This window comes from Heteronotia binoei, chromosome 19 (genome assembly GCF_032191835.1).
Source record: "Heteronotia binoei isolate CCM8104 ecotype False Entrance Well chromosome 19, APGP_CSIRO_Hbin_v1, whole genome shotgun sequence".
Classification (NCBI taxonomy): Eukaryota; Metazoa; Chordata; class Lepidosauria; order Squamata; family Gekkonidae; genus Heteronotia; species Heteronotia binoei.
In genome coordinates, this window is record NC_083241.1 from 43,065,295 (window position 1) to 43,079,556 (window position 14,262).

General features: G+C 44.7%; 1 protein-coding gene across 2 annotated transcripts in view; it reads left to right on the forward strand.

Annotated features, from left to right (window-relative positions):
- Positions 1-14,262, forward strand: part of OTUD7A (OTU deubiquitinase 7A) — a 150,244-nt gene that overhangs the window by 90,137 nt on the left and 45,845 nt on the right. For both annotated transcript variants that reach the window (XM_060260146.1, XM_060260145.1), the window contains exons 5-6: positions 9,010-9,198; positions 12,958-13,176. In XM_060260146.1, the coding sequence (XP_060116129.1) occupies positions 9,010-9,198; positions 12,958-13,176 (408 nt within the window). The remainder of the gene's footprint in view (positions 1-9,009; positions 9,199-12,957; positions 13,177-14,262) is intronic.

Below are 14,262 nucleotides of genomic sequence, written 5' to 3' on the forward strand. Positions count from 1 at the left end.
TAGTCCCACTAACAGCCTGGCCGCTGCGTTCTGCACTACCTGAAGTTTCTGTGTTCGGTATAAGGGCAGCCCCATGTAGAGGGCATTGCAGTAGTCTAGTCTCGAGGTGACCGTTGCGTGGATCACAGTTGCTAGGTCGCTGTGTTCCAGGAAGGGGGCCAACTGCCTCGCCCTCTTAAGGTGGAAGAAGGCGGATCTAGCAGTGGCAGCTATCTGGGCCTCCATTGATAAAGAGGATAAAATGTCATAAGAACATCAGAGAAGCCATGTTGGATCAGGCCAATGGCCCCTCCAGTCCAACACTCTGTATCACAGAAGAACATCAGAGAAGCCATGTTGGATCAGGCCAATGGCCCCTCCAGTCCAACACTCTGTGTCACATCAGAACATAAGAGAAGCCATGTTGGATCAGGCAAATGGCCCATCCAGCCCAACACTCTTTGCCACATAAAAACATAAGAGAAGCCATGTTGGATCAGGCCAGTGGTCCATCCCATCCAACACACTGTGTCACATAAGAACATCAGAAGAGCCATGTTGGATCAGGCCAATGGCCCATCCAGTCCAACACTCTGTATCACAGAAGAACATCAGAGAAGCCATGTTGGATCAGGCCAATGGCCCCTCCAGTCCAACATTCTGTGACACATAAGAACATAAGAGAAGCCATGTTGGATCAGGCCAATGGCCCCTCCAGTCCAACACTCTGTGTCACATAAGAACATAAGAGAAGCCATGTTGGATCAGGCCAATGGCCCCTCCAGTCCAACACTCTGTGACACATAAGAACATAAGAGAAGCCATGTTGGATCAGGCTAATGGCCCCTCCAGTCCAACACTCTGTGTCACATAAGAACATAAGAGAAGCCATGTTGGAGCAGGCAAATGGCCCATCCAGCCCAACACTCTTTGCCACATAAAAACATAAGAGAAGCCATGTTGGATCAGGCCAATGGCCCATCCCGTCCAACACTCTGTGTCACATAAGAACATCAGAGAAGCCCTGTTGGATCAGGCCAGTGGCCCCTCCAGTCCAACACTCTGTGTCACATAAGAACATCAGAGAAGCCATGTTGGATCAGGCCAATGGCTCATCCAGTCCCAACACTCTGTGTCACACAGCAGCCAAAACCTAGGTGCCATCAAGAGGTCCACCAGTGAGGTCAGAACTCCAGAAACCTCCCACTGTTGTCCCCCCACAAGCACCAAGAAGGCAGCGCATCACTGCACCAGACAGGGTGTTCATCTGTACCTTGTGGCTGATACCCACTTTGTATGTTTCTCCGATCCCCTCTTGAAGCCATCTCTTCTTGTAGCCGCCACCACTTCCTGCAGCAGTGAATTCCACATGTTAATGACTCTTTGAGTAAAAAAGGACTTCCTTTTATCCGTTCTAAACCTGCTTCTCATTAATTTTGTTGAGTGCCCATGAGTTCTTGTACCGTTAGAAAGGGAGAGAAGTACATCTTTCTCTATCCCGTGCATAATTTTATAAATGTTGTGTCTTACTGAGATCAAAGAAGGGAGCGAGGACATTATACTGCCTGTCTCAGCTGTTCTTCGTGTGCCCACCAGCAGTGGCATAAGTCGCATTTGAAGCTATTTGTGCATTAAATTTCAGTTCCCCATAAAGTAGTTTGGGAATCAATGCCTACGTTTTAAAAAAGAATAAATGGCAGCATCATAGAAAAACAGAATACATGGAGCTGATGCATGGCAAAAAGGGTACGCACAACTGCCTAACACAGATAGGTTTTTAATGTGTCAGATAATGATAAATGCTAACCAGACAGGGCCCGGCAGAAACAGGAAAAAGGATAATTTGTACATTATGTGAACAAAAGGTATAGCATCTTCTCAAGGCATGTCTGTACCATGCCTGTGGAAAATAGGGCAGTGTATGATTAGCTCTAGAATTCTCTCCCCAGGGAAACCTGCCTGTCTCCCTCTATTGCCATCTTCTGCTGGTGGGTGAATACTTTGTTTCTCTCCTTCCTGCCCTGTGTTTTAATCATTTTTGTGTGCGTATGCTAGCTTTAAGAAGAAGACGACTGCAGGTTTGTACCCTGCCCTTCTCTCTGAATCAGAGACTCAGAGCGGTTTACAATCTCCTATATCTCCTCCCCCCACAACAGACACCCTGTGAGGTGGGTGGGGCTGGAGAGGGCTCTCACAGCAGCTGCCCTTTCAAGGACAACTCTGTGAGAGCTATGACTGACCCAAGGCCATTCCAGCAGCTGCAAGTGGAGGAGTGGGGAATCAAACCCGGTTCTGCCAGATAAGAGTCTGCACACTTAATCACTATACCAAAGTGGCTTGGTTTTAATTGTTTTAATTATTAGGGTCCTGTCCAGCAACACCTCAGAGATTAGGGAAGTTTTTCAAGGTGTAAATTCTGAGCTTCAAGTCTTGAAAACTCATATTCCAAAACTCTCGCTGGTCCCTAAGGTGGTACTGGATTCGAATTTGACTATACTACGGAAGGCCAACATGTGCCCTCTGAAATTTGTTTTAATTATGTGCATGTTTAGTTTTAATGGTTTTTAAGACATGTATTTATTATTTGTATTTTTAATCTGTTAGCCACCTTGGTGGTCCCGATCAGGGCCGAAGTTTACAAGCTGATTAGTATATGTGCGTTTTAACCCAGAGAGAGCTAACATTACAACAGACTCTCATTTATTGCACTTCACACCCAGGATATGTAATGGATTTAGTACATGGACATCAGTCTGCTTTTCCAACTTATTTGTTGTTGTTTCAGCCCAGTTAACATAAACTGACAAACACCAGACCCCAACTTGTGACTCTTTTAATCTGCTAAAAACCATTTCCATGACTTGGCATACTAACTCGCTGCCCACTTTCTCTATATTTAGGACTGCTTGCCATTCCATACTTTTTGTCTGATGAAGTGTGCTTCTAGCACACGAAAGCCTACATTCTGAATAAAACTTTGTTGGTCTTAAGGGTGATTAACATGTGGAATTCACTGCCACAGGAGGTGGTGGCGGCCACAAGCATAGCCACCTTCAAGAGGGGGTTAGATAAAAATATGGAGCAGAGGTCCATCAGTGGCTATTAGCCACAGTGTGTGTGTGTGTGTGTGTGTGTGTGTATATATATTTGACCGCTGTGTGACACAGAATGTTGGACTGGATGGGCAACTGGCCTGATCCAACATAGCTTCTCTTATGTTCTTACGTGACACAGAGTGTTGGACTGGATGGGCCATTGGCCTGATCCAACATGGCTTCTCTTATGTTCTTATGTGACACAGAGTGTTGGACTGGATGGGCCATTGGCCTGATCCAACATGGCTTCTCTTATGTTCTTATGTGACACAGAGTGTTGGACTGGATGGGCCATTGGCCTGATCCAACAGGGCTTCTCTTATGTTCTTATGTGACACAGAGTGTTGGACTGGATGGGCCATTGGCCTGATCCAACATGGCTTCTCTTATGTTCTTATGTGACACAGAGTGTTGGACTGGATGGGCCATTGGCCTGATCCAACAGGGCTTCTCTTATGTTCTTATGTGACCCAGAGTGTTGGACTGGATGGGCCATTGGCCTGATCTAACATGGCTTCTCTGATGTTCTTATGTTCTTAAAGTTGCCACTTGACTCCTGCTTTGTTCTATCTGTGCATGTGTTTGTGTTCACATCGGTTTTTTGTGGGTTTTTTTTTTTAAAAGCTAGATTTGAATCCAGAAGCACCTTAGAGACCAGCAAGACTCTTGCTGCAAGACAATCAAAGCTTCTTTTGTTAAAGAGTAGAAATCTGAGATCTCTGAGTTTTACCCCCAAACCTGGAGTCCATGATGGTATCTAAGGCAAGACCTGACAGAGCTCATGACAAGACCATAAAACGAAGCGAAAGTAACATATGAATACTGGTGCCTTGAAGAAGCTGTTTAACTGCTTGATGTTAGAAAATGCCATTTAAACGAAATGCCACGGTGTGTCAGCAGGGTCTTGTGGATTGGCTTGCTGGCAGGCGTGTTTGTGAAGGCCGCGTTCCCAAGAGCATGTGGTGTTGAGGGGAACCTGGCAGTTTCTGACTGTCCTTTGAAAGACTGTGAAGTGCTTTCATTCCTTCTGGTGTGAGCGATGCCCTGGTTCAGCAGCAGAAGAAAAATCAGAGGCATTCTGTTTTGATGAAAACGAATCATCCTTATCCTGGTTTGGGAGAGCCAAGAAATTACTCATATGCCGGTTTTCTGGATGCTTCTTCTGCCAGACGTAGCTCATCCCATGCAGCTCCTCAAATCATTATTACTGATCCATGAAGGAATAATCCTGCTTTGAGGTTTTTCACCTGGAAATAACAGCAGGGAGCTCTTTGGCTCTTGCTGGGTTGAAAGCCAAGTGGTGGCGTTCCGGTACCTTTGCATGCTATTATTTTATGAAGTGTTGACCTCAGCTAAAAAAGAAATAGTGGCTCCCAGTGTGGCTTCATGTCTTTAAGTTTTCAGAAGCATGGCCACTAGAGCTAGGAGAGCGTCTTCTGCCTTTACTATTGGAATTTCCCCCTCTTTTAGAATACCAAAATATCTTCTACTGCTAACAGTACCAAGGGCATTGATGTTAGCACAGTTGAATGCATTGCTGTCTGCAGTTTTAATGGGAAGATACCAAGGTTTACCATTTTCTGACAGATTGAATAGACTCTGTTGACCTGTATTTTCAGATCTAGGGTCAGACTTAATTCTCCCATTGCTTGAAGCTGGCTTTGGTTCCCTGTGTGAGAAATTTCATGATTATTAAGAGAAGTAGCAGCCCCATGGTGAAGTGGTAAAGCTGCAGTACTGCAGTCCTAAGCTCTGCTCACGACCTGAATTCGATTCCGGTGGAACCTGGGTTCAGATAGCCGACTCAAGGTTGACTCAGCCTTTCATCCTTCCGAGGTCGGTAAAATGAGTACTCCGCTTGCTGGGGGGAAAGTGGAGATGACTGGGGAAGGCAATAGCAAACCACCCTGTAAAAAGTCTGCTGTGAAAATGTCGTGATGCGATGTCACCCCAGAGTAGGAAACAACTGGTGCTTGCACAGGGGACTGCCTTTTTTTTTTTGTCCTAAAAAGGAGTAGAAAACTAAGTTACTGTACAGGTGGATAGATATCTGGTAACAATTATAGCATAGTGTATTTAAAGATTCGCCTGCCTGGTTTGTTTTACCTGATTTCATGCTCCTGTTTATGACAGTTTTTTAAAGGAACACTGATTGGATTGGACTTTTTAATGTTTAGGGTATTCTTAAACATTTCCATAGCCCGTTTGGTGTCGTGGTGAAGTGTGCGGACTCTTATCTGGGAGAACCGGGTTTGATTCCCCACTCCTCCACTTGCACCTGCTGGAATGGCCTTGGGTCAGCCAGAGCTCTGGCAGAGGTTGTCCTTGAAAGGACAGCTTCTAGAAGAGCTCTCTCAGCCCCACCCACCTCACAGGGTGTCTGTTGCGGGGAAGGAAGATAAAGGAGATTGTGAGCCGCTCTGAGACTCTTTGGAGTGGAGGGCAGGTATAAATCCAATATCATAATCTTTTTTTGCAGCATTTCCTCCTCATTGACTTCTAAAAGGAGCTTATGTTTATTTCTGTTAGATGTTTGTACTTTCAGTCCTCAGCATCCCAGTTTCATTCTAAGGAGAACTCTGTTAACACTTTTGCTTGCTCAAATAAGAACCTGCTAACTTAACCAAAACCTTTAACAGTATAACTGGGGGTTATTCAAAGCCTTCATAGTTTCCTTATCGCTTCCTATGTGTGATAGCAAAGACAGCCCCTTGCATTTGCCTTCTGTCACTTCGGTTCTCTCTGTGTGTGAGACTTTGAACCTGGCTGCATAGCGAAAACAAACCCTTAAAAGTTGTGACCTTGTAATGTGGTAGGAAGTGAAGGTTCTTACAGACCCATACGAATGGGAGTGAACTCTTGTTTAAGTTTACTTATAGTGTTTTCTCTCCCCCACTGCGGTGTTATTCCACAGTCACAAAGATGGAGTGGATAGAATTTTCAGCACTCAAGATTGCACAATAGAGGAAGCCTAGGTGAAAGCCATTTTGAAACAGAAGTACTACCACCTTTTCTATTGTTAAACTTTCTCAGGTTTTGCAGACTGAGGGCCAGTTAGGTGTAGTGGTTAAGTGTGCGGACTCTTATCTGGGAAAACCACGTTTGATTCCCCACTCCTTCACATGCACCTGCTGATGTGACTTTGAGTCAGTCAGTCACAAGTTCTTTCAGAGCTGTTCCACTCCAGAGCAGTTTCTGTCAGAGCTCTCTCAGCTCCACCTACCTCACGGGGTAGAGATTGTAAGCCTCTCTGAGACTCCTTTGAGTAGTGAAGGAAGGATATAAACCCAATCTCCTCCACCACCATCATCTGCCCTATGTTGGGTGTTGGTCTTTTCCTGTTGCCTTCCACTTTTTCTAGCATTATTGTCTAGAGATCTAGCTGGCTTTTAAAAAATAATTTTGATATCCAGATTTGTTGTGTGCGTTGGGATTTTTCTCTACCTTGTCCACGTGAACACATGAAGCTGCCTTATACTGAATCAGACTATTAGTCCATTGAAGTCAATACATTGTCTATTCAGACTGGCAGCCGCTCTCCAGGGTTTCAGGCAGAGACGTCTTTCCAATCTTTTAACTGGAGATGCCAGGGATTGAACCTGGGACCTTCTGCATGCCAAGCAGATGCTCTTCCACTGAGCCACAGCGCCTCCAGCATTCCTTTGAGAATCTTTGTGTGGTGGAGAATAGATATCTGATTTAAAATGTGGTGTATGTTTGGTGTACGTGTGATGGTGGATCTGATCGGTGGTACTTAATGGCCAGATAGTTTGGTGTTGTGGCTCTTTTGAGGAGAGCAAAAATTGCAATGTTTCCTCTAAGCTGTGGATCTTGTGAGCAAAAATTCTACTTTGTGAGCTACTGGCATTAAAGTTGTGAGCTGCTGTGTAAATTAGTGTGCTCTGGGGTCATGCTTCCTGAGCAGGCTGTGCTAAGACAAAAATGTGTGAGCCAGAGGCTAAAAAGACTGTGAGCGAGCTCACATGAACTCAGCTTAGAGGGAACACTGCTTCAAAGTAACGAGGGCCTCTGATGCCATCTATAGCTGTCTTTATTCTTCCTTCTCCTAATCAGGCTTTTAGCGTATAAAATGTATAATCTTAGAAATATCGTTCAATTGAATTATAAAATAAAACCATTTCGGATGGATTGAGCTTGTATATTGAATGCCATGTGGGCAGGGATGCGTTTTGCTAATTAAAGCGCAGAAGAGATCCTTTTCGTTCTATTCTTTTCTCCTGACAGTGTGGGCAGTGTATGTTCAAAATAGATTTGGTCAAAATATTTTGGAGAACAGAGATCCAATTTAGATCTGAACAACTTAGAGAGGATGATGTTAACAATTAACATTTTACTTTTAATGAGATGAAAGGGGTCTTTTTTTTTTAAAAAAATAACATTTTACTGTTGAGCTTTTGTTAGCAGCACCTTTGAAGAAAAAAATGAGACAGGGCTTGTATGGGTATGAATGGAACTATTTTCTCATGAGAACTAAAGAATTTAAAGGCAACCGAATGGTTATAACTCGTTCATTGTGAGAGGTTTCCTTAAGCTGATGCATGAAATAGTTGTTAAATGTGCAGTATTTTTAAAAATTGTGTCATGTCTTCTGATGTTGCTTGGGTATGTGTTAAAGGATATGTTGTTCCTTGAAACTTTCTACTTAAATGAGGGTTGGGACACCAATCAGCTGGACTTTTGCAGATTGTTTCATCGTATTTCAATATTTTGTTAAGGTAATGAACTGCCATATGTTTCCCTTGTCTAAATGGTGACCTAACGTTCTTTTCCTCTGCATCGTAATAAATCATGTCATCTAATAACAAAGGCAGGAGTAATTATTATTGTTTCTTTTGAGTAGTCTAGCATTCTGCCCTAGTCCATATTTACCATACCTATGGGGACATCGAGTGTGATACTAGAAGGGGGGGGCACATTTGAACAGCTGTTTTTATTCTTTCTAATGGAATGAAAGGCAGAATATTGACTGACCCTCTAAAACCAAGTCCCGTTTAGTGTGCATATGCTGCACTTGATCCTTTTACCCCTCCTTTACTTAATCCAGAACAGTTGGGGTGGGGCTGTGCTTCAGAACCTTCACTTGGCATGCAGAAGGTCCTAAGTTCAATCCCCGCCATCTCCAGGTGAAAGGACCAAGCAGGAGGTGATGGGAAAGACCTCTGCCTGAGACCCTGGAGAGCCATGGAGAGGGCCCATAGCTCAGTGGCAGAGCATCTGCTTGGCCTGCAGAAGGTCCCCAGTTCAATCCCCGGTATCTCCAGTTGAAAGGACCAGGCAGGAGGTGATGGGAAAGACCTCAGCGTGAGACCTTGGAGAGCTGCTGCCAGTCTGAGTAGACAACACTGACCTTGATGGACCAAAGTTCAGATTAAGTATAGAGTAGCTTCATGGGTTCATTTATTATAGGGAAGGGGCTGTGGCTCAGTGGCAGAGCTTCTGCTTGGCATGCAAAAGGTCCCAGGTTCAATCCCCAGCAGCTCCAGTTAAAACAACCAGGCAGTAGGTGATGTGAAAGACCTCAGCCTGAGACCCTGGAGAGCTGCTGCCAGTCTGAGTAGACAATACGGACCTTGACAGACTGAAGTTCAGATTTAGTATAAAGTAGCTTCATGTCTTATAGGGAAGGAACTGTGCCTCAACAGCAGAGCATGTACTTGGCATGCAGAAGGTCCCAGGTTCAATCCCCAGCACCTGCACTTAAAAAGAATCAGGCAAGAGTTGTGAAAGACCTTTCTCTGCCTGAGACCCTGGCGAGCTGCTGCCAGTCTGAGTAGACAACACTGTTCTTGATGGACCAAGGGTCTGATTCATTATAAGACACCATCATGTCTTTTCACCCCTGTTGCTTCCATACTCATTGCCCATTGGTATGCATGTGGAAATTAACACTGTTTGCATTTGGGTCTCTTTCTAGGCAAAAACTGGGATTTGTCTGCCGCCCTGAACGACTATGAGCAGCTTAGGCAGGTTCACACAGCGAACCTTCCCCAGGTGTTCAACGAAGGGAAGTACCCCAAGCAGCAGCAGCAGGAAAGAGAGCCTCCGCAGCAGGTGATCAAGAGCGAGCGGCCGTCTCTTCAAAGACAGGATGATATTGCTCAAGGTAAAAGGCTTCAGTGCTGCGGAGCTTTGATAGCAAAGCAACTGACAGCAGCAATTTGGTAAGCAGCAGGAGTCAGGGCGGAATCTCTGAGAGGGGGACCGCAGCGACATGTTGGCCAGCTGGTCTGCTGTGACCCTTTGCAGAAGAGAGTCACCTCAATTCAGATGAACTTGTGTCTTCCGCAGTGATATGATAGGGGAGGGATCATGGCTTAGGGGCAGAGCATCTGCTTGGCATGCAAAAGTCCTCAGGTTCAGTCCCCGGCATCTCCAGTTAAAGAAGACGGGACAGTAGGTGATGAGAAGGACTTCTGCCTGAGACCCCGGAGAGCCATGGAGAGGGGCCATAGCTCAGTGGCAGAGCATCTGCTTGACATGCAGAAGGTCCCAGGTTCAATCCCCGGAATCTCCAGTTAAAGAAGACGGGACAGTACGTGATGAGAAAGACCTCTGCTTGAGACCCTGGAGAGCCATGGAGAGGGGCCATAGCTCAGTGGCAGAGCATCTGCTTGACATGCAGAAGGTCCCAGGTTCAATCCCCGGAATCTCCAGTTAAAGAAGACGGGACAGTAGGTGATGAGAAAGACCTCTGCTTGAGACCCTGTCAGTCTGAGCAGACAATACTCACCTTGACGGACCAATAATGCAGCCTCGTCTAGGGAGGGGCCATGGTTCAGCGGTAGAGCATCTGCTTGGTTCAATCCCCAGCATCTCCAGTTGAAAGGGCCAGGAAGTAGGGGATGGGAAAGGCCTGAGGCCCTGCCAGTCTGAGGAGACAAGACTGACCTTGATGGACAGAGAGTCTGATTCAGTATAAGTCAGCTTCATGGGTTCCTGTGCTGCCTTTTCTTTTTTAAGTAGGACACTTGTTTACTTAAAACCTTTTGTGTGTTTGCCATCCTTACCCACCCTGTTCGACCTTCAGAGCTGTTTATGCATTCTATAAGAACAATACTGTAAATTGGCAATGAGCAAAATAGCCACTACCCTCACATTTGGTTCACTCCCAAAGTAACATTCTCATCCGTAAAAACGAAATTCAAGTCTGGGAGCACCTTGAAGACCAGCATAATTTCCTAAGGTATAAGTTTTCATGAGTCAAAGCAGGGTTTTGTAAGAGACCCCATTTCCCCCCTCCTCAACAGCTTTGATGCCACTCAAGGTTTTGTAAGCCTTGGGCAGCTCAGGGGCAGCGGGGAGTCTGTAAGCGACTGCAGACTAAATTCAGCAGACTAAATTCTGGAATGTATTCATGCTACAGGCTTTTAACCTTCCGAGTGCAGCTAAACTGAACAGATTCAGATCCTCTGACAAGAACGAAGCGAGTATTTTGCCTTTTGTAAGATAGGGTGTGTGCTTTCTGTCAACCCTGTTCCTGCAGATGCGAGCAGAGAAACAGAAACCCATCTTTAGATTGTCTCACGAAGGGTGCAGCAGTTTGGGGATTAAAGCTGACTCTGGTTTGGTTTAGTTTAGTTTAGTTTACTGGATTTATCCCACCCTCCCCACTGAAGCAGGCTCAGGGTGGCTCACAGAACATAGTAGAATCCAATTTTTAAAAATTACATTAAAAACTTTAAATTAAAACAATTTTAAATAATTCGGTGCTAATTTTTGATACAGTTTAAAGATGGTGTTCAGTGTTCCTAAGCATCCATTTAGATCTAGTATATCGGTGGTGGTCATAATTTCAGTTAAATGCTAACTGAAATAGTATCGTCTTACAAGCCTTGCAGAACTGGGCAAGTCCCTGCAAAGCTCTGATCTCCTCAGGCAGTTGGTTTCACCTGTGAGGGGCAGCGACTGAGAAGGCTCTTTCTCAAGTTGTTTTCTGTCTTGCCTCCCTCAGCCCGGGGATTGATAGCAAATTTTATGTTCCTGATCTAAGTACCCTCTGGGGAACAAGTGTATAGAGACTGTCCCTAAGATAGGCAGGTCCTCGACCATATAGGGCAGGAGTGGACAACAGTAGCTCTCCAGATGTTTTTTGCCTACAACTCCCATCAGCCCCAGCCATTGGCCATGCTGGCTGGGGCTGATGGGAGTTGTAGGCAAAAAGAAAAAAACATCTGGAGAGCTACTGTTGGCCACCCCTGATATAGGGCTTTAAAGGTAATAACCAGCACCTTGTCACGAATCCGGTGTACCACTGGTCTGATGCTCTGTTATGATGCTAAGAGGGTGACTCTTTTTGATGCATTTTGTTTTTGTTCTCTGAGGAAAACTGGAAATTGAAATCCTGGATAATTATTTAAGACATGTTTGGGTACTCACGATCTTAAAAAAATAGTGGCAACACCCCAGCTTTGCTAAGGTGGTGACGCAGCTTGTAATAATTCATTTTTCCCTGTTGCCAGAAAAAGTTGCATAAATGACGGCCAATAATTAAATGTGTACACTTTCGTAGTAAATGCCCATGAGGAAAACCTTACATTCACAACCGTATGTATGGTTGTGAGTTCCACAGTGTGGTGTAGCGGTTAAGAGTGGCGGACCCTAATATGGAGAACCGGGTTTGAATCCCTGCTTCTCTACATGCAGCCAGCTGGGTGACCTTGGGCCAGTCACAGTTCTCTCAGAACTTTCTCAGCCTCACTTACCTGACAAGGTGTCTGCTGTGGGGATAGGAAAGGAAGGTGATGTAAGTCACTCTGAGACTCCTTAAAGTAGAGGAAAGCAGGGTATAAAAACCTGTCCTGATTATTGTTATTATTCATCTTCACCATCTTCCCCTTCACATTTTAAGGTTCTCTCACTTAACCCAAGATGAATAATTTGTTAGCGCTGTCATCTGATTTCGACCCAGTCTAGATGTTTCGCTCCCTTTTTGGGCTCCGTAACATGCAGTAGAATTTGCTTATTTTATATTTATTTTATCGAATTTATATCCCGCCCTCCTCTAACGGGCTCAGGGCGGCTAACACAGTTAAGAACTACATAGAATGTTAAAAACAATATACAGAAGATCAATTCTGCACATTTTTAACCATAAAATCCAAGATGCACGTTGATGTTTCTTACGTTTTGATGTCATATCTGCAAATATGCCCCTTTTTTTTACTGTTTTACCACTGTCTTTTTGTTTTTCCCTCCTTTATTGCTGGTGCCTCTAGTTCCTTTGTTTTGTTTATGCCATTTTTACATTAAATGCTGTTTACAACAGTTTATGTAAAATTAACATTGGGGACTGCATAAATGCAATCATTAAAAAATCAGCAATAGGAAATAGAAAATGGTGTGAAAACCAAGAGTCAGTGTTTTGATGCATACAAGAGAAGTGAAAACAAAATTTGGATGTTTTTGAACAATTAGCTGTGAAATTTGGTAGCATTCCTAGTTCTAGGTCTTTTATTTTCTCTTCCTCTTTCCCATAATAAAGCAAATAATAATGCTAAATTATGGCATTTCCCACACATTTTTATTGCATCCAGCAAAGTCCACTATCTTTGTGAAAGGATCGATTGGATGCTAACAAAGTACTTGACATCGAGTTGTTCAGCATCTTATCTGCCTTTTCTGATCTGTGAGAGCTGACGTGATGAGTTTCCTAGCATGCCAGAAGCTTCTCCATTGCTTTTCCTAAGCCGCGGACTGTGTAATTTGCGTTTGGCAAATACACAGAGAACAACGATTCTTCACAAACTCATAATCAGTTGGCAGGTTTCCATTTCTTATGTTGGGAGCCGCAGAAGATATCGAGAGATAATTTTCCTCCACCAAGGTAACGTTTGCCCATCTTCTCTTTTCTTTTCCCAAGCAGAGAAGAGGCTTTCTAGAGGGATTTCCCATGCCAGCTCAGCGATAGTCTCCCTTGCTCGATCTCACGTGGCCAGTGAATGCAACAATGAGCAGTTCCCTTTGGAGATGCCCATCTATACATTCCAGCTCCCTGATCTTAGCGTTTACAGTGAGGACTTCAGGAGCTTTATTGAACGAGATTTGATTGAGCAGGCCACCATGGTTGCGCTGGAACAAGCAGGTGAGTGGATATGTGAGCTTCCGGCTAGCTTGAGCTTTGGTGGCACTCTGAATGATGGCTGGAGCGGGTAGCTTGTGTCAGAAAGTTTTGAATACTCTGAAACAGTACTGCTTCATCGCTCTCATCCCATAAAGGGTATCGCTGAGCCAGGAAAGGGTAAAACCACAAAGGTGAGTGGAGGGCTCCTTCTTTTCAAGGAGAGGCTGAAGAGGTGAGCGCTTTGGTGTAGTGAGAGCCAGTTCGGTGTAGTGGTTTTGTGGCAGGAGCTCCTTTGCATATTCGGCCACGCCTCCCTGATGTAGCCAATCCTCCAAGAGCATACAGGGCTCTTAGTGAAGGGCCTACTGTAAGCTCTGAAGAAGAATAAGACAATTTTGTGAAGGATAATTTTCAGGCAAACGGAGCTTTGATTCTCAAAAGCTTGTACTCTGAAAAGTCTTGTTGAACTCTGAAGTTCTAGTGGATTTGATTCATAAAGGATAACTGCAATTTGGCAGAATAAAATCTCAGTGCTTCTGTTTCCTGGAGGAAATCTGTCATGGTGATTCTGTTTCTCAACTTTTGAGGCACCTGGCTGGAAAGAAAAGCTGAGTTCGATGGACCTTGGATTGAACCAGCAAAGCAATCCTTACAGTACTCTATTTTGCATGAAACAGAATTCTAGAGGATAGTTTCAGAGAGTCACTGTGTTGGTCTGCAGTCAAAGAGCTAGGTGTAAGTTCAGACACACCTTGTTGTTCAGTCGCACAGTCGAGTCCGACTCTTTGTGACCCCCTGGACAAAGTCACGCCAGGCCCTCCTGTCTTCCACCATCCTCCAAAGTCTGCTCAAATTCGTGTTTGTTACATCAGTAGCGCTGTCCAGACATCTCATCTTTTGCTGTCCCCTTCTTCTTTTGCCTTCTGTCTTTCCCAGCATCAGGGTCTTCTCCAGGGAGTGCTCCCTTCCCATTTGGTGGCCTAAGTATTTCAGTTTCTTGAGTCACACCCTAGAATCCCGCAAATTTGGGGGGGGGGGGGGGGGCTTTCAAGAATCAAAGCTTCCCTTATCAGATACAAGCAGGAATTGAGATCCCTGAACCCTTAT